The sequence below is a fragment of the Colletotrichum navitas genome (genome assembly GCF_030913465.1).
Source record: "Colletotrichum navitas strain CBS 125086 chromosome Unknown LY79scaffold_56, whole genome shotgun sequence".
In the NCBI taxonomy this organism is placed as follows: domain Eukaryota; kingdom Fungi; phylum Ascomycota; class Sordariomycetes; order Glomerellales; family Glomerellaceae; genus Colletotrichum; species Colletotrichum navitas.
The window spans coordinates 27011-46129 of record NW_026850602.1 but is presented as its reverse complement, the minus strand read 5'-3'; the positions used below and the strand labels follow the sequence as shown (position 1 = coordinate 46129).

General features: G+C 52.8%; 6 protein-coding genes across 6 annotated transcripts; 3 read left to right on the top strand and 3 right to left on the bottom strand.

The window, feature by feature from the left end:
* Window positions 1–1010: 1010 nt before the first annotated feature.
* LY79DRAFT_581892 (lipase) lies at window positions 1011–4478 on the top strand (the record flags this gene model as incomplete). The annotated part of the gene is made up of 2 exons (XM_060560217.1): window positions 1011–4088; window positions 4110–4478. The coding sequence occupies 2 exons, from the start codon at window positions 1011–1013 to the stop codon at window positions 4476–4478; spliced, it is 3447 nt and encodes a 1148-aa protein (XP_060411340.1).
* A 330-nt stretch (window positions 4479–4808) lies between these two features.
* Window positions 4809–5792, bottom strand: LY79DRAFT_520945 (family 43 glycosyl hydrolase; the record flags this gene model as incomplete). Its single annotated transcript, XM_060555296.1, has 1 exon — window positions 4809–5792. One exon carries the CDS (start codon window positions 5790–5792, stop codon window positions 4809–4811), a length of 984 nt encoding a protein of 327 aa, XP_060411339.1.
* An 820-nt stretch (window positions 5793–6612) lies between these two features.
* On the bottom strand, window positions 6613–7341 carry LY79DRAFT_592265 (coiled-coil domain-containing protein; the record flags this gene model as incomplete). The annotated part of the gene is made up of 2 exons (XM_060561397.1): window positions 6613–7055; window positions 7167–7341. The coding sequence occupies 2 exons, from the start codon at window positions 7339–7341 to the stop codon at window positions 6613–6615; spliced, it is 618 nt and encodes a 205-aa protein (XP_060411338.1).
* A 1638-nt stretch (window positions 7342–8979) lies between these two features.
* Window positions 8980–13757, top strand: LY79DRAFT_581889 (eukaryotic mitochondrial regulator protein-domain-containing protein; the record flags this gene model as incomplete). The annotated part of the gene is made up of 3 exons (XM_060560216.1): window positions 8980–11514; window positions 12749–13006; window positions 13209–13757. 3 exons carry the CDS (start codon window positions 8980–8982, stop codon window positions 13755–13757), a joined length of 3342 nt encoding a protein of 1113 aa, XP_060411337.1.
* Window positions 13758–13897: 140 nt separating this feature from the next.
* LY79DRAFT_308436 (tyrosine phosphatase) lies at window positions 13898–15231 on the bottom strand. Its single transcript, XM_060552321.1, has 3 exons — window positions 14734–15231; window positions 14309–14643; window positions 13898–14225 (listed from the first exon to the last, which is right to left on the bottom strand). The coding sequence occupies exons 1-3, from the start codon at window positions 15121–15123 to the stop codon at window positions 14039–14041; spliced, it is 912 nt and encodes a 303-aa protein (XP_060411336.1). The 5' UTR covers window positions 15124–15231; the 3' UTR covers window positions 13898–14038.
* Window positions 15232–16261: 1030 nt separating this feature from the next.
* On the top strand, window positions 16262–17639 carry LY79DRAFT_612141 (uncharacterized protein). Its single transcript, XM_060561952.1, has 3 exons — window positions 16262–16841; window positions 16942–17085; window positions 17162–17639. The coding sequence occupies exons 1-3, from the start codon at window positions 16695–16697 to the stop codon at window positions 17333–17335; spliced, it is 465 nt and encodes a 154-aa protein (XP_060411335.1). The 5' UTR covers window positions 16262–16694; the 3' UTR covers window positions 17336–17639.
* The last annotated feature ends 1480 nt before the right edge of the window (window positions 17640–19119 follow it).

The following is a 19119-nucleotide window of genomic DNA, read 5'->3' as shown; positions in this document are numbered from 1 at the left end:
ACTGCCTACGTGTCTTTGCCCCTCCCAGAACTGCGGAGAGTGTCCCAGCATGTTACCCAAAAGTATCCCCTCTGTGCCCCCAAGACACCATCACCGTCAACGACACCAGTATGAGAGACGGGATGGCATGGCATGGCATGGCATGGGGTCTCCGCGCCGTCGCTCGTGTCGCGCATGAACATCCCCCACATAATGCAATCACATGCTGCCATACCCAACGTCCCACCCCACTTACTCCTATTAGGACCCTGGCACCGCGGCGGCTCAACACGTCAACCCAGCTACCGCAACTCTAAGCCTAGAATACCCCAACTGATTTCCTCTTCGACGCGCTGCAGGACAAATACGCCGTGCTCTATATTTTTTTTTTCACCTCTCCCCCATCCTCCGTCTCTACCCTCGTCACCTTCCACGCACTTCATCACAACATAACACGCACTCTTCCAAGCCAGGTCGGTAAACAAGCATTATACGCCGTAGGATTGGCCTGACAGTTCTTCGGCTACGTCGAGTCGAGAGCACACGGCGGACCAATCAATCGCTATAGAACTGCAGCTACTCTCCACTGCCTATTCCGGCCAAACAACAGGTGCACCCCTCTGCACTGCTCTACTCCTCCTCCAGCCGCCGAACGTGCCTGAATGTTGCCACCACTGTCGGCCGGCCCCCCCTTTCTTCGTCACTTCACCTAATCTCGACCTCCGCTACTATTTCTTCTCACCCTTTCCTGCCATCCGTCGTCTTATATCCGACCTGGCGCCTACCTCGGCCACTTGAAGGTGCCGTTGGATGTTTTCGTCTTCTTGTCATCCTCACTTTGTTACTCGTTACCTACCGCCTGCCCAAGCCTTGAAAGGTCTCCGATATAACATGGCATTTGTACCACTCGTACAACGAATTTACCATCCGTAATTCTATCAACACCTATTCTCGATGCCCCCTGCCTCCCCTTCGTATGCGACCACCTACGTCCGTACCTGTACTGGCACTGGCATCCGTAACAGGACACCATGGAAACCATGGACTCAGATGATGATTGGGACGCCGACGGGCCACGCGACTTGATCCACATCCCTCTTGAACCTCACCAGGGGCGGACAGTACTTCCAAGTCCCATTGCAAAGGCTGTCAGTCTCGCCACCCGGTCAACCTGCTTGGCTATCCGCGTCGGCACCCTCATCAGCTCCTATGGCTTCGATGCTGCCAAGTTCACCACCCTCTCCAGTCTGGAGCTGGGCAGGGGCATTCTTGAGGGAATTCTCAGCAGGTCTGGCAGAGACATGCTCATCCGCTCTAATAGTGACCTGGGTAGGGAGGATGCCGAAACCGTCCTGGAGAGAAGCTTGGAGCATTTACACCATGCCATGTCACAGATCGTATTTTGGACCACCACAGGCTTCCAGATGACAAGCACCACCTTTTCCGTCGTGTCGGAAGTATCACAGCTACTTCTTTCATCTCTCGACCAGTTCTTCGGCTCTACCGACTCATCACGTGCTATCGCTAGTATCATTACTCTCATCCGTCGCGAATTTCAGAACCCGGCAACCGGGGTAGAGGGCGAGCGTGTGGGCGTTGTTGACCTTGTGATGGGCTTGTGCGCTTTGGCGTACCTGCAACGCAAATGTCGGCGCTTCCTTGACGAAGAAAGTCGGCGGCTGGGTCATGATGAAATTGTTTGGGACGTTGTTGTTCTCAACGACGGAGAACGAGTCGATGTCCATGAGAACAGTCTTTACGGAGTGCACAAGGGCCGCTACAAAAGCAAGGGTCCCGATATCTTGGTTTCCATACCGGGCGATCAACCAAGCCCTAGTATCCTAGCTACCATCGAACGCCATGGAGAGCGAGAAACAAGCGAAGAAGACGACGACGACCTGCCCGAGATCCGTCTGAAAAACCAGATTATGCGATCTATGCCCTCGGACACAAGCGTTTCTATATCAACAACTACCTTGACAAGAAAGATGATCACTGTGGATTTCACTGGCCCTGAGCCACCAACCTTGACACCGCCTCCCGGTGTAGAGGTCGTCGAACGAGAAGTTCTGCCATCGGCAGAGTACCCAAAAGAGCAGCTGACACGGCAACTACCAGTTGCCGATGTTCCGACATATCGGGTTGTGTATAGGGTAGACAAGAGCAAACAGCGGACAGCGACATTCCGAGGTTATGATGAGTCAGAAGAGACATCTGGAAAGGTGGAATCCATGGATGATACTGAAGACTCTGATGGCCACGGCCGAGACAGCGACAATGACGACCCACCCCCCGTTCCCCCTAAAGCTACGCTACCGGCTGCCTCGACAAATTCTTCGCGGGCAGAGACAGAATCCATTTCGACCCCTCGGGCAAAACTTGGCCCCAGGCTTCCGTCAACCTCTCCTAACAGCAGGGCTTCTCAAATCCCAACGCCTAAACAGAATCCGGAAAATGCGCCTAATCAAAAGAGGCAGCGAGCGCCACTTGCCCCGTTGCCAGCGAGAGCACGTCATGAAAACGCTGTACCATCGCATTCTGATACCACCAAAGCGAAGAGGACTATAGGCGAACCGTTGTCAACAGGCAAGTCATCAGAAAAGCCTACCGAGAAGAAAGGTGGTATCCGACAGGCTCTGAAAAGAGGTACCAGTTCGAACATCTCCAACCTGTTCCACCGAGATGGAACACGCACTCCGAGTTCGCAACCCACTGGGAAAGCCAAGCAGACACCTCGAGCTGGACCCGTGGACAGGACTACGCGCACTGCCGCTCAAACTAATCGACCTTCCCAAACTCGGGCCATGGGACCGACTGCTGCTTCCAGCTCCCGAGGCCGTAATTACGAGAACCCTTCGCCAGTGCCTCGCAGCTCCTCTCGAGCTAGTTACATCTCTGTCCATGAGCGTCGGCGAGATTCGATTGTTTCACAGACCGATACTTACTCTTTCCATACTTTTGAAGGGCTTCGGCCACAGTCGCCAGGATTTGGTCGTCGAGATGGTATGGGTCAGTCTAGTATTCCCAAGTCGCGGTCGGAGAAGGACATCAGCGACCAGAAACCATCGTCGCCCATGAAATCTCGCAGGGCACGGTCACACGCCAACACGCCAAGTCTCTATAGCATTGCGAACACAGGCTCTCAAACGTCGCTGGTTTTGTCGTCATACTACCAGAAGAGTGCATACACAGACTCTGAAGCCATTGATACCCTGAGGCGGGCAGGAACAGTAGATGGCGTCTTCCCGGCCTTCCACCTGCTTCGTAACATCACCCGATATATGAGGTTTTCTTCGGCTTCCTATGGTTCCAACTTTCTCAAGTTCATGGGTATTTCGAAGGAGATGCCCCTGCTCAGGGCGCTAGACGATACGCATCATGAAATCCGATCGTTTGCCCACCACACGGAATCCGAGGCCGAGAGTATCCTTCTTGCTTCATTCGTTGACGCCCAGGGAGGATCCGACACGACTGGTTCTACAGGAACCGGCGTTCCCCTGGTACATTACATCTCTCTGGATCATGAATCAAAAGCTGTTGTGCTCGCATGTCGCGGCACGCTAGGCTTCGAGGATGTTTTGGCTGACATGGCCTGCGACTATGATAACCTGTACTGGAGAGGCAAGTCATACAAGGTCCACAAGGGTATCCACGCGTCTGCCCGGCGTTTACTCTACGGCGGCGACGGCCGTGTTTTGTACACACTCAAAGAAGCTCTGGATGAATTTAGCGATTATGGACTGGTCCTCTGCGGACACTCTCTAGGGGGCGGCGTAACAGCCCTGCTGGGTACGATGCTCGCGGAACCATCGTCTACGGGTACAGGGTTTGTCACCACGTCTGAGCCGCATCGCCGCCTCCTCGGAGACGGACGCTTCCTGGAGACGGCCACGACGCATGTGTGCCTCCCATCGGGCCGTCCCATTCATGTCTACGCCTACGGACCCCCGGGTACCATGTCGCCTGCACTCCGCAAAGCTACCCGAGGCCTCGTCACGACCGTCGTCCACGGTTGCGACCTGGTCCCGTTCCTGTCCTTGGGCGTCCTGCATGACTTTCAAGCTGTGGCGCTCGCCTTCAAGAGCGACAACCACGAGGCCAAGGTTGAGGTAAGGCAGCGTATATGGCAGGCTTTTCAGTCAGGCCTCGCGGAGAAGTGGTACACGAGTAGCAGTCGCTCGATGGTTGCCGACGAGGACAAGTGGAGCATCTCGGCGTTGACAATGTTGCGGTCGAACATGATGAGTCTCAAGCTTTTGCCCCCTGGAGAGGTTTTTATCATCGAGAGCCAGCGTGTCTTGAGACGCGACGCATTTCTCTTGTCTGACGAAGAGTCTATTGGACGACCTGCGCAGCGAATCGTGTTGAAATACGTGAGGGACGTTGAATCCAGGTTTAGGGAGGTCCGCTTCGGCACGAGTATGCTCATCGACCATAGCCCGGCGAAGTATGAGGATGCGCTGAAGAAGCTACGCTTTGGAGTTGTTGAGACGGGTTGAAAACGCGGCTTGCAAACACTGCCACTTATACACTTTTCCTTTGTTACTGGGCGCAAGATCCCGATGCAAGACTATACCCCCCTTACCCCCCACCCCAAAAATATGATGAGCAAATACGCGTTGGTTCAACACATCTTGACAGAAGAGGGAAAACATGTTAGCGACAGAAGCGTGGTGGGTTGGTTCAATTAAAACCATGTCATTAACTGGAATTTTTGTAAATGCACAGAGAGATATCATAGCAGAGCTTTCTCTTCCTGATACAATACAATAACAGGCAATCTAGATAACTCAACGTGTCTCACTACAGTTCGTTCTACAATTTATCGTTCACTGCGACTTCTCCGTTGTGATCTTGCCGTCTATGTCGTAGAATATCTCCTTGACCTTGACGGACCTCAGATGGTCCACACCATTGCTCAGCTCACAGTCGTGATGGAACAGCCACCACCGACCCTTGAACTCAACGATGGAGTGGTGCGTCGTCCAGCCCAGCACAGGCTCAAGAATGCGTCCGCCGTAGGTAAAGGGACCCAGTGGGCTATCGCTGGTTGCGTAGCAAATATAGTGGGTGTCACCAGTCGAGTAGGAGAAGTAGTAGAGACCGTCCTTCTTATGTAGCCAGGCGGCCTCAAAGAAGCGACGACTGTGGTCATCAGCTGCGATAGGCCTCTTCGTCTCTGGATCGAGAATCTGAATCTCCTGAACCTCGCCGTCAAATTGGTGCATGTCGTTTGTCAGTCTAGCGACGCGCGGGCCTAAGGCATAGGCGCCCTCACCAGTGGGCTCCTTGGGGCCGAGCCACTCGGCATCGAAAGCGTTGTTGCCCTTTTGGTAACACTGGAGCTGGCCGCCCCACAGACCGCCAAAGTAGAGGTAAGCCTGTCCGTCGTTGTCGACGAAGCTGGCGGGGTCGATGCTGTAGCTGCCCTTAATAGGCTCTGGATCTGGGGTGAAGGGGCCCTCGGGCTTGTCCGAGACGGCAACACCGATGCGGAAGACGTCCTGCTTATCGCGGGCGGGGAAGTAAAGATAGTATTTACCGTCCTTAAAGGCAGCATCAGGAGCCCAGAGCTGCTTCGAGACCCAAGGGATATCCTCAGTCTTCAGGACGACGCCGTGGTCGACGACGGGCTCGATAGGGTCCAGTGATGAGGTGCTGAAGACGTGGTAGTCAGCCATGTCATACTGGTCGCCATTATCGTTGAACTTTATGTCGGTTTCTCGATCATGGGAAGGGTAAATGTAGATCTTGCCGTTAAAGACGTGGGCCGAAGGGTCAGCCGTGTAAAGGTGGTTGATGAGGGGCGCCATCGTGGAGGGGCCTGAGAGGTGAAAGCGGGAGCAGGGAAAGGCAGTGGGGCAATGAGTGCCGGCTGGGTTTGGTTGTAGAATTGGGGTTGAGCGATATATGTCTTTGGGAGTTGTTTGATTGTGTGAAACCAAAGGCATAAGAAGTCCCAAAGTGTCTGTAAAATTTTAGTATCACCTAGAGAATGCCCAGGGGAATGGCTTTTATGACGAAAACCACTTCTCCACCATCGCAATGGACCAGCGCGGGGATGAGTTTGATGATGTTGGCCCGGTAGGGTGGAACGCGGGACGACTAGCCAGCGGCTTTTGTATTTATCCAGCGCATTTTCCCGGTTTACCCCATCCTGGCGGATGCGCTTCCCAATGGTTAATTCGTACCGGGCCACCTGAGCCGGCCATACAACGCGTCAATAGTAAGAACTTTGACGCTGCATTGGTGATGAGTTGGCGAACGATGGCTAGTAGGCCGGTTCGAATGGCAGTGAGGGGGAACAATCATTCATTGGAGAACGAAGAAGCCCTCGTATCAACCTCGCTCCCGCACAGGATGAGGGCTGGCGGAGTCGTCTCCCGTCCCAAGGCTTTACTACAGCCATTCTCCGTACCCCCCCTACCCCTCAAACAGGAATATCCTTCGGCGGCAAGCGGAAAGTCGCGGCTTCAAAGCAGGTCGAGATTAGCCGAAACGCCAGAGGCGCGGTCAAGGTGTGTGCTAGGGTCGATGACAATGCCGAGCCGCATCTGGTCATGAAGAGAGTACTCTTATTGCGAGGCCAGCAGTAAAATATGGAAATGGTGTTGGCAGTGTTACAATGGTTGATCAGAAATCCTGGACACCGGTCTCGCCTTGCTTGACGCTGGCTTGTTCGTCGACATCGCTAGCCCAATTGGGATCTTCGTCGTCAAACCATGCCTCTTCAGCATCGCGTCTCCACATGGTGTCGTATTCGTCGTTGTGATCTACCAGACTGTAGTCAAAATCTTCGTCATGGCCATGAACGAAACGTTCAGTCAAGAATTCTTGCCATCTCTTAAGTCCTTCTTCCTTATTCTGGGGTTTGGATAGATCAGCCATAGTAGTGAATTCTCTGACGTATTGAGGCGCCGATTCTGCCTCGGTTGATGCCTTGAGATCAGCAAGACGAGCTTCACCTCTGAGCAGAGAGCTTTCCAGGACGCCCGAGTAGCCTTTGGCCTTGCCCTCGGCCTCTCTCTCAGGAGGTGTCTGAAACCTGCGAATCAGGGAATCGTAGAGGAGAGTGTCTGGGCAAAGCTGTCAACGTTATTCTGCAATATCACAGGGGTCGGTGCCGTGACTGATCCGTACGTTGATTTCCTAAGCAACGCACTCCAGGAACACATGTCAAGACGAACCTGCAAGTTCATGTTCAGCATTGTTAAGATACTCGGGGTTTCGCCCGAGGTATTCTTGGCGACGGTTGCGAGACCGTATATCGTTGGTCTTGGCAGTTGACTTTGGTGGGCGTGGGACTGGCTTGTCGGAATGCAGACTTTGCGCTTCCCGTTCTGCTTTAGTGAACGAAGGCATTGCAAATATCGTCGGAGGGTCTTCTATAGGTAGGAAGGCATGCACAGCCAAGCAATAGGAAGACCCACTGATGTATGAGTGATAGATGCGGTGACTGGTATTCGAGATGCTCTTAGACTAAAATGAAGGAGTGAAGTCAAAAGTGAGTCTCAAGACTTTCAGACGCGAATTAATTGGCCTCTGAGGCAGGAAACTACCAAGTTTGGGAGTTACTAGGTAGTTACCTCAGTAGATGTCTGTTTGTAGTGTGGGGCGCGACCTGCCCGAGGTACGTACTCCAAAACGCGTTCAATACCATCAACTTGGATATGCTCTAAGAAAATCCCACAAGCCACGGGAGAAGAACACTTGACTCCATGCACAATTTGATTTCCCCTCGGAAATAATTTTGAAGTTCACACCAAAGGCATCCTCATCTTTCATGAACGGATTCGACAGGGTTTGTTGCCAAAGCGCGTTTGTGGCTGGTGAACGAGGTGCCGAATTGCCTCCCTGATATTCCATCCGTGCCTAGCTACCTACCTACATACCTAGGTAGGTAGGTCGGCTACTAACCTCCCTGAAACCTGCCACAACTCTGGCAATGTCCGCTAGGGTGTTTCCTTGATCGAGTTTGGATTGGCTCCTCAGCGAATGTGTCAGTGTGGCCTGGCAGAGACTGGTGAGGGGGACCCGTTAGGTAAGAACAATCCCGTCCATGGTTCAGGGATTCATTTGCATGAGCTGCATGGGCTATCCCACTCAACCGACGGTTGGCTCTACCATGTTCTGCGTTGCCAGGCTGTCTGTGAAAGCGTGTGTGAATGTGTGAGGTGCCCCGGGCAATGTGCCAGGGTTTAATGGATTAATTGAGGCATCCTGCCCACCTCCAATTACCTCGTCCAAGATTTGTCTTGGTTTGTGTGGCTAAGCTCTTGGTGTCTGTTTCTCTCCGTTCATGATCCAAAATAATCAGCCTGATGGTAGAGTGATTTATCGGCGCTTGCTCTGGGGTTCATCTTCCCCTTTTCTCTGGCCTGAATTTACTTGACGCATGGTGTCCTTTCGAGTACGAAACTGGACCGCTCACTCTTGCTTGCAGTCTTCCTCTTTGTCTTTCGCTGTGTGTCCGGGTCTGTATCCCATCCCTTTCATTGTGATTTGTTTCCCTTGGTACTTCAGTTCCGTACACAAGTCTCCCGCTCGAGAACCCCAACTCGCTCGCTTATCATCTGTTCATTTGCCGTTCTGGACATTCTGGTCATTTCCGTCTTGTTGCCCAACACCCGTATTGTATCCATTCCACTTTTGTCCCGGTTTACTGAAAGTATTCTACCGTATTCACCGTATCACTTCTGCAACTCTACAGACCCCAACGGTATCCATCTTCCTCCATCCCTCCCTCCCTCCCTCCCTCCTTACCTTCGGTGACCAAGGCCGCCTGATATCAAATCCACCTCTCATGCCATTCACGCTGGCCATCCCATCGCGCGTCACCCTTCGCCCGCTCGGCGTTTCTCAATCTCCGCTCACTTGACTCAAAAAGACCCGCCAACACCGTCGCAACAAGATACAATACCAAGCCGAATCGTGGCAGCCCGCCTCACCTTAACTTCTCGCCCGAGCGTAGCCCTCTCTCTCCAGCTGCATGTCATCTCCATGGGTACTGCTGGGGATATTCGAGCTCGTCTTCGAGCAAAATTCTCGAGAAGAAACTCGGCTGCACCGTCCTTGACGTCCAACGGCACCGGCACGAGCACCAACGGCGATGCTCATGGCTCGCAGCAAGCGGATGGGACGAGTCTTACGCGGCAATCCTCGGCCGCTGCATCCATTCCCAGGTCGAGGGCGAGCTCCCAGCATCCGCACCCACATACGCACCTACCACATTCCACACCTCCCTCGCGCTCGCCGACTCCACACCAGCCAGATCACGGCCTGCAGCATCTGCAGACTCCGCCACAGTCCGCCACACCCTTACTCACAGGCAGCCCTGGCGACCACCCGCTGCAGCAGAGATTGAATGCAATTACGGCAACGGCCCCGGACACAGTAGCGGAAGGCGCGCATGCTGACGAGGACCAAGAGGAAGAGCACTTGTTGCCACAGTCGTCGTCGCCTTCATCAGAACATCAACAGGTCCAATACCATGATGACCCGATCAATCATGGAACTCAAGATGGCGGTGCGTCTCTCAACAGCGACAACTCGTTGGTGACAGAGGACACCCCAACTACTGCTGCAACTGAACCAGCGGACAACCACAGGTCCGCAAGTAGCGCCAGCGATAGGGCCAACAGAGACACTGTGGACGAAGCCCACAAGCCACACCCCAACCTTGACTCGCTGGCTCCCATGCAGCCCGCGGCGCCTGACCAACGCTTGGCTAGTGAACCGATGGACAACAGTCTGCGCTCATCCTCAATCACCACCGCTGTTGCAACTGCCCTCAGCAACAACCTCCCCATCATCAACGAAGACCAGACCCCCGAAGCCGACGACAAAGAGAAAAACCTACATCTGTCACAGCCGCTTCCGCTGCCGCAGGTTCACCAGCCACTGCCGCCCAAGATCGGCGCGGCACCCACCCTTACTCTCGAGACTGTTTCTGTCGAGGACCTAAGCGACGACCAACTTGATCCCCTTAGCCATGCCCTCGGCACCCCGACACCCCTCGTAGCCAGCATCCTCCCAGCCTTGCCGCGGCCAGACGGCCCCCCCCGTCGACAGAGCCTCCTACCGAATCGTCAAACGACGCTAATCCGCAATTTGCTCGAAGCACGGGCAGACCACGAAGTCGACCCAGCCGCCACCGATTCGCTGCTTCCAAACATCGCGAACATGGTCACCCGCAAGGTCTGGGTCAGACGCCCTGGTGCCTCCCCCACCCTCATCACCATCAATGAGGATGACCTAGTTGATGATGTGCGCGACATGATTTTGAGAAAATATGCCAACTCCCTGGGCCGACACTTCGATTCTCCCGACCTTACTCTACGCATATGCCCGCGCGAACAAAGGCAAGATCGTCTCTTGGGCCCGGAAGAGCCCATGGGTCGCACTCTCGATGCGTACTTTCCTGGCGGACAGAACGTCGAAGAGGCCTTGCTCATCGATATTCCCAGCCGCCGCACACCACGGCCATCACCTCGCGCCCCTACACATGCTACAACCATATGCTACAATGATGATGCCAGGCCTTCTGAGGCCGGCGAAGGGTATTTCCCTCCCGTAGCGGGAACGGCATCTCTTCCGTCGCCGAACCTGCCGGTTCCTCTTGTCGCCCCCGTCACTGTTCCTGCGACGCGTTCCATTCACCCCGTTCATGCCCATAACACGCAGCATTCTATTGCAATTCTTGGGACGGGCCAAGTACCGCCGATACCCTCGCCGAGACCCCACACATACCGAGATCGCCCCGATCGTCCTCGCCTTGGAAGGAAACATACCTCATCGCCTACTATCCTGAACCAGACTAATGTCCAGACCATGGCGCCGGCCGCAGCCACCGCTACAGCCGCTCACCCTGCCCATTCGTTCCAGCCACGGCTACCAACTTCAAGAACACACTCGAATACCTCAGAACAGTCCAATGTTCCACCGGCTGCACCTCCGCTTCCAACCCCTCCTGCCCCTGAGATCCAACCGGCTAGAGTCGCAACCCCTCCACCGACGATTGCCTCTCCTCGACCAACAATTTCTCGACCCAAGAAGACTGATAATAATATTAGGGTTGGCCGTCCGAGTCTGCCGGCCGGCATACTGAATGGAGGAGTGCCGCCCATCAACGTACTGATTGTAGAGGATAACCCAATCAATCTCAAGCTACTTGAGGCCTTTGTTAAGCGCTTAAAAGTGAGATGGAAAACGGCGGTCAACGGCCGCGATGCTGTTACCATGTGGAGGACCGGCGGGTTCCATCTAGTGTTGATGGATATTCAACTTCCCATCATGAGTGGATTGGAGGCCACTAGGGAAATTCGAAGGCTAGAGAGAGTCAATTCGATTGGCGTCTTCTCTTCGTCTGCGTCAAGCGTGCCGGAGGCCCCTAACGGCGAGCCCGAGGAGAAAGATAAGTTGACAAACATGGAGCTTTTCAAGAGTCCCGTCATCATAGTGGCCCTGACTGCCAGCTCTTTGCAAAGCGACAGACATGAGGCACTGGCCGCCGGTTGCAATGACTTTCTTACGAAGGTATGTGAACAGTCTTGATGGTTTTGTCCCTCTACAACCCGAAACACTCCGAACTGACAAGATAACAGCCTGTCAATTTCGTTTGGCTGGAGAGGAAGGTCATGGAATGGGGTTGTATGCAGGCTCTCATCGACTTTGACGGATGGAGGAGGTGGAAAGATTTCTCTCAGCAAAACGATGAAGCTGAGGCAAAGAAGTCCGCCGCTCTGAAGACGAAGGCAAAGAAAAATCGTCTATCGATGACGTCTGTTCCGGCATAATGGATGCTCTGAAGCCTTTTGGCATTGGGCGACTGTGTTCCCAAATACCAACCCCTGTCTTCCTCTGTTCAGCAGAAGTTTGCAGTCAAGACGAGATGGATGGGCCGATCATGCAAGGCCCATTCCTTACCACAGCTCCTTCATTCACCGACGCAGTACCAATTCTAACGTGGGACATCTGCGTCATGCGCAATAATTGGCAGCAGTGCTGCTATTGCAAAATTGTGGAAGTGTCTATTATTGCTGGCACCTCATCGACTAAAGAAAGGAACATAATGTCTCCCATGGAATATATGGAACATACGAAGAAGGGATGCGCAGAATGATACCAGGTAGCGCGTATACATGGAGTGTGTAGTAATTATAATTGGCACAATGGAGTAACAATCCCACCTGATACTGATACCAGATTTCCTGCTAGAAATAACATGCGAGATGGAAGTCACGGTTCATAAGGATGTTTTCATGCCGACCTTCGGTCAGCATTCCGTGTTTCGGAACTTAGCATCGGCAGCCTTGAGCCTGACGAACAAGGCAGCATTGGATGCCATCGCCTGCTGTGATAGCTGAAGACAAAAAAGAGTGCACCTGAGGCATATGAGGGTATGACTAAGGCATAGTGGCATGGTCCGTGCGCCATCTCCTACGAAAATAAGGGAAAATTTTGGACACGACTTGAGCTTTTCCCTTCCCAAACCAACTCCGATAATCCTTCACCACGGTTTCCAATGGTCGCTTCTCTTTAACTCGGTGAATCCAGGCGCGCTTTCCGCGGCCAGAGCATTCTCATCACAATGGCGCCACGAGCCGGCTCATCATTATCGCCAATGGCCCTTGCGGCCAAGTGGTGTAATACTCACGCGAGCACAGCATCACGGTCTCGGCCAGCTGCGCAACTCGTTTGTGCATTTTCAACAACTTCACAACCATTCAGAAGGTCAAAACCACAGCATGAGCTCCAAACTTGGCTCAAGACTCGGGGCTCCATCTTCCGTGATGTCCCCAACGACGGCCCCAAATACCTGTCCATGAACGAGGACCAGCCCTTCCCGATGAATCCATTCTTCAAGAGTCAACCCGTCCTGAGCGAGGATATGAGGGAAGAGATCTTCACAAGGGTTAAGAAGAAAAAGGAATCTTTGAAACAAGTCTCGGCTGAGCTTGGCGTCGATGTTCGACGCGTCGCTGCTGTTGTGCGCATGAAGGAGATCGAAAAGCAGTGGGTTGCCGAGGTAAGCTTTTGAAATTTCACTTCTACTCAGGCATGGATCTCTCTCAGCATTATGATGATCAACTTTCCAAAATTCGATTAGTCTTGAAGACGCAACATATGGTTACACACTGGCACTGCGAGCCTCTCTGATTTGCTGACTTGCGAACAATTCTTTGCACATTCTTGTCCGATTTCAGTCAGCTAACTCCCCGACTTGACAGCATAAACCGTTGGCCAGACCATATGCCAGGGCGGTCCTGCGGATGCTGCCTCAGACTCACCTGAATAAGGACAGGCCGGACCTTCAGACTCCTCACGAGCCTATCAACGAGATACATGTTCATAAGCTTACGACGCAACAATTGTTTGTGCCTGTATCAGAGTCTCGCCAGTTCGACAGAGAAGATGCTGCCAAGGCTTTTCACAGAAAGATGCTTTCCGTTGACGACCGTTCGCCACATAAGGAGCTCATCTCCATGAAGAAAGCTGACGCTGCTGGAGGTTCGAAAGCTGACTTGCTCAAGAAGTTCAGAGAGGCCACAAGAGCCGAAGAGGACAGATTAGTGGAGAGAGAGCGCCGCCGTTTGGAGAAGGCCGAGGAAGAGACGCAGCGTGTGGATACTGGACGTTTCGAGTTCCGGTTCAAGGAGATGAACGTTGAGAGCGCCGGCAAGGACGGCCGGAGTAGAAGAGGAGTTGGCTGGAGATACGGCGTCCCTTTCTACGACCGCAGGAAGGGGGAGCTCAAGATTCCCACATCGGTGCCTTGAGCATGCCATTTTTTCTTCCTTACCTCTACCTGTCCTCAAGGCGGTCGTCGATGGCGCTGAAACGGAACGCCGGCCCAAGAACGGGCCATGATACCCCCCAAGCCACCGAAAGATGTATCAAGCCTATAGGCATTACGGTGCTTCGTGTTGGCGTTTATCCCTCTGTATGATAAGCGACTATATCTGTTTACTGTATATGTACATGTATCTGTATAACGACAATATTAGCCGAAGGGTTGGCTCGTACAAGAGTCACGAGCCCATTAAAAAATTCAAAAAATTCAAAGCAAGTAATTCGAGTGTGATACCCAGTCTAGTGCTTGATGCTCGTCGGAAATATCCACTATGAGATTGGAGCGAATCCTATCGATGGCCTCTGCGGATAGGCGACATCTATTTTGCACGTAAGTCTCGATGGAACCATACTCCTCGCGAAGCTTGGCTAGTGTTGCGAGCATGCTTTCCTTCCTGGACTCGGCATTAGCAGTGTCGGCAAAAGAGGACATGTCGCCTAGGTGCAGGACAAAGGATGGCTACGACCAGGAGCGTACACATACGGAGAACTAATCATACGCCGGACACCCTCGAGATTTCCCTTGAGGGCTTCGGTGGCGAGGAGGTGGTTAGCAATCTCTTCCCTACGGTCCTGGAGGCCGATGTCCGTCAGGCTGTACTCGTGGGCAATGACTTCGTCCGCGACGCCGCAGAGGCTAAGGATTATGGCGCAGATAACGCCAGTTCTATCCTTGCCGGCGGTGCAGTGGATGAGCATCGGAGACGGGGGGTTGGGGGTTGCGAGGTGAGAGAGGATTGTGCGAAAGGGGTCATTGGGGTGGTCAGGCTCCGAGGCGGTGCGTAGGATGTCAGTGTAGGCTTTGGTGAAACCCTACGAGCGGTTTAGAATACAAACGCAGCGTAAGAAGTTCCAGTCATATGATCGGGAGAACCATCTGCCGGAAAATGGACGGGGGCTCACCTCGGTACTGTCGCTCGAGTAGTTACGATAGCGCAGGGCAATGGCCTCTGGCCCGTAGTCCTGATCCCGGAAGACGGGAACGAAGACGCGCTGGGCGCCGGGCCACTCGCGGACGTCGCAACTCGTCCCTGCCTGAGCGAGGCGCTTGAGCTCGATGGTGGAGCGGAGATCGAAGACATGAGTGATACCGAGATCCTGGAGGCGGGTGATGCCGTCGTCGGTAAGGCGTGAGGGCTCTGCGGAGCGGAAGACAACACCAGGCCTGAGGATGCAGCCGGGCTGGGCATCAATGGGGTAACCGCCGGCGTCGCGGAAGTTGGGCAGGCCCGGAATAGCATGAAAGGGCGGCGATGGCAGTTTGGCCTGGGCCTTTGGGTTTGCATCTGTCATTGTTTGAGATTACGGGTGTTCCTGGCGGTGTGAATGGCTGGCTCTATGACGCCTCAGGTCGTGGTACTTGCACCGTAGATGTGGAAACCATAGGCAAGAGTCAGATCAGGCTGATCTGTGTGCGCCCGTGGGGTTATTCGTCTGTTGAAAGTGAGTTCTGTAGGGAAGGGGGTGGTATCCTGGCAGCACTTTCTGGAAAACAGGCCTGGAACAGTGATGCGCGCGTCTCCCTATATCACACTAAGGCACAATCTCATCCTTTATTTTCCCTCTACTTCACTGTCACGTACAAGCTGGTCAGACGCAGCACATTACATACAAGGAAAACGGTGCAGATTAAGAGGTGCTTCTTTTCATAGTAAACGCCAGCGCCACATTTCAGCATCCGTCTAACCAAAGCAAGTGAACCAGGAACACACGCATAGCATAGCCTTTCACCCTAGAAAGTCGACAATTATTATCTTCGATCTGACCCAAATGCGTGTCACGCAACTGTGCCGTCCAATGCATGTCTTTTCAGTTTGGGCAGCCAGCACCAGCTCATTGTCGAAAAGGGCAGGAATACTGTAGCGGAATGTGCACGCAGGCTCGTGATGGTTGTGTATGAGGGCTCTAGTTGATCACGCGTCGAAGGTGGGCTGTTTGATGCTTGGTTCATGCATACCACCTTGTCGTTTAACGACCATAGGCATGCGCTATTCGGCAAGTGCCTGTCATGACTAAGCCATGTCAAGCCAGAACTGGGCTGAGACGTTTGGTCGCGGCAGAGCAGATGGGAGATATTACGAGACGTACCAATCTGTACATTGCAAGGGTCTAGGAGCAATCCCCTAGTCCAATTTCACTGCGTCAATGAGTGACTCGAGTCTAACCAACCTGATCAATGTAAGTGAAGGGATGCCATATGTGATTTGCCGGCAGACTTGTACTTGAACCAAGGTCGGGAGTGTCAAAGAGTGTTTTGGGTACCTGACGTCCCTGATGCCTCCTGAGACTCGCCCACCAAAAGGAGAGTTTCCGCGCACTGCAGCAGCTGCCTATGTACGCCCAGAAGACCTTCCAACAAGCTTAAGCTCACAAGCCTTGGCCAGCAATTACACGGACGTGACAGCACACCTTCCCATCCCTAGCTCAATAACGCGAACTGGTTTCTATCATTCTCATTGGGTAAAGTACCCGCACTAAGGCTGCGGTTGCGTCATAGGGGACCGCCTGGAAGGGGTCATTTCCCCAAAATTTTCCAATCCGGCTTCAGGACAATCGCAGTGTGCTTGTGTTGGATCACCACGCTACCAAGGCGGGTTGTGTTTATTTAGCTACTGCTTCACCTCCCTTCGCAAGCGTTGCTCCTCCTTGAAGAAACTCCCAGCCCAACTTCCAACCAAACGTTATCCTCCGCTCCGTCTCCAGTTGTCGTCAGCAACTCCAACCGCCACCATTACCGAGAATCGATAAGCACCGACCGAACGCGCGTTAGGGCCCCCCGACGACGACTTCCGATTCCTTGGATTCCGTCTCAAGATACATCGCCCTAGCTCAGGCTTGCAATCACTCACGCCTTCAGCCTGGCTATGGGTCTCTTTGGCATGGCGGCGAGCTATCTCGCCTTTTCCGTCCTGCATTTCTTCCAATTTGTTCTGGCTGTGACCGCCTGTGGCCTATACGCCGTCGATCTCAATCATGCCAGAAGCGAGGGAAGCTATATTGACGGAAAATGGGTACGTTCGTTCTCATTGTGATTTCTCAGTCTTATTCGCCGCGCTTCTACGCGGCTTACTCTGCATATGGGACGATGAATTGGCTGACATCCACTCACAGGTTTTCGCGGTCGTAGTTGGCGCTCTCTCCGCGGTTACGGCCTTGATATACTTCATCCCCTTCATCCTGCGATTCGCCATCGTCTGGGTTTGGGATGCCGTTCTATTCATTCTGTGGATCGCCGTCTTTGGTCTCTTTGGTAGTGTAAGCATTACCTACTCCACCATACTCCCTTCACATCGATGCATCAAACGTTGTTACTGACTCTGCCATGCTACAGATGTACATCAAGGAGAATGCCGAGGGCGACAACGGGATCCAGCGGATGAAGAACGCCGTCTGGGTGGATTTGGCCAACGCTCTTCTCTGGCTTGTCAGTGCCCTGGCAACGGCCGCCTATTGGTGGAGACACCGCGAGCGCCGCACTCGATTCACTGGCCGAGGAAAGGTTTAGATGGAGAGAGATCCGTGTTCCATGAAGGTAGCTCTTCTAGGAATCACGATCTGTCATCCGGCCGGACACTAGAGCATTCCAATATTATACAGTAACGGCGTTGCTACTAGAGAGGTCTTTTTCTTTTTTCCTTGCTTCGAAATCGATACCAAAATCTTGTCGGGGTTTGGTTTCTATTCTATTATGGTCCATTTCCTCCCTCATTGCCCCCTCCACAACTCTTCCTATAATGCAATATCTTTAGATCAATGGAATCCTTCATGCCACGCAGTCTCAAACAACTGGAGTGGCACATTTCGTAATGACTCGAGCGTTCACATCGACATCTGTTCAGGCGCCCTTCTTGCGACAGTGTGTTCCAAATGTCACTGCTATGTGAGACGCTAACCAAAATTGGCCGACACGCTCATCGACCAGGGACCAAGTTGCAAATAGATGCCGGAGTATCCGTAATAGGGCAGTTACTAAGACATGTTCCAAATAGCGACGAAGTCCCGCCACAGCGCGAGCGTCGGCACGGTAGGTAGCCAACCCTTCTCCCCGGGTACAGGTAGAATGCCAGAGCAATTTGGTCGGCGGCCAGAGACTAACCCTATTTAGAAGGCACTGCCACCACCGCCACTTCCACCGCCACTACAACCACCACCCTTTTTGCCGTAAATCCACTATCGCTAACAGACGCCTACGTTGCCTAAGATTAAGCCCTTATATCTAACCTTTAAAAAGTACTAGCAACACGTATAAACTTACTATTATTTAAGGGTATTACTCTTTATTTTTCATTAAATAGGTCATATAATATAGTAGATTTTTAAATTAATTGCAGCTGTTGCCTCTATTTTGCCTTGACTTTAAATCGCTTAAATCTGAGGAGTTTTTAACTTTATGTAACTTTCCAATTCCTAGCCTTGTCATTGGTCAGTCAAGTCGGAATATCGTTTTTGCTGGCGCTGACATAATATATTCCGAAATAGGCTTAACCCACTGGCCGCCGACCAAATTGCTCTGGCATTCTACCTGTACCCCTTCTCCCCTCGTACCCGGCCACGTTCCGGCCCTTGGACCGAAAGGTTCCCCCGGTGTGCCTATCAATGCGGGTGGCTGCACGGGTTGACGGGCACCCGGTTTGCAAAAAAAAAAAAAAAAAAAAAAAAAAAAAAAAAAAGTGCACCCTTTAGCCCACCTACACCAAATGCTCCCTTTCCTGCCCCAAGAGACTATTGACAAGTAGGTAGATCAAATGCCCCAGCAACTTAAAGAGACTATTATAAGAGAGGGCAAAATAACACAATACTGATAGACAATGTTATAAGCATCTAAAATCACTTATTTTTATGGTAATGTTTAGATTTTTATGGTTATATTCGTAGGGGTAGGGAAAGGGAGCATTAGGTGAGGATAGACTAAAAGTGTGCACTTTTTTTTTTTTGCAAACCGGGTGACGGACTGGATATTGTCTGGAATCCATCTCATCATCGGCGGGCCCTAGGATGCCCCCAGAACCTATGAGTCCGTACCGTGCCGTGCGTGTACGGATTAAAATAGCCTTTCCACACCGTATTGTAATGCACGGCCCCGGAAGAGTTTCTCCTAAATTTCGGGTGCGGCCTTTATCAGCAAACTGCGCCAGGATTGTCACCCTGCCCAGCGAGACTCATACCTAGGGCCAGGCAGGGACAGAAGGATCGTGCCAAGGTCGCGGGGTTGAGTCCTCTCAATCCCACAGGCGCTGAGCAACAGTGCCCCTCCTGCACCGTGACGTAGTGGCTGCGATCGGTCCACCT

Coding starts and splice junctions, on each gene's coding strand:
- LY79DRAFT_308436 (XM_060552321.1), bottom strand. CDS start 15,123: ATGACAGATGCAAACCCAAAGGCCCAGGCCAAACTGCCATCGCCGCCC. Junction 14,644..14,733: donor ACTCGAGCGACAGTACCGAG/GTGAGCCCCCGT, acceptor AACCGCTCGTAG/GGTTTCACCAAAGCCTACAC. Junction 14,226..14,308: donor ATGATTAGTTCTCCGTATGT/GTACGCTCCTGG, acceptor TGCCGAGTCCAG/GAAGGAAAGCATGCTCGCAA.
- LY79DRAFT_612141 (XM_060561952.1), top strand. CDS start 16,695: ATGGGTCTCTTTGGCATGGCGGCGAGCTATCTCGCCTTTTCCGTCCTG. Junction 16,842..16,941: donor GCTATATTGACGGAAAATGG/GTACGTTCGTTC, acceptor ATCCACTCACAG/GTTTTCGCGGTCGTAGTTGG. Junction 17,086..17,161: donor TCTTTGGTCTCTTTGGTAGT/GTAAGCATTACC, acceptor GCCATGCTACAG/ATGTACATCAAGGAGAATGC.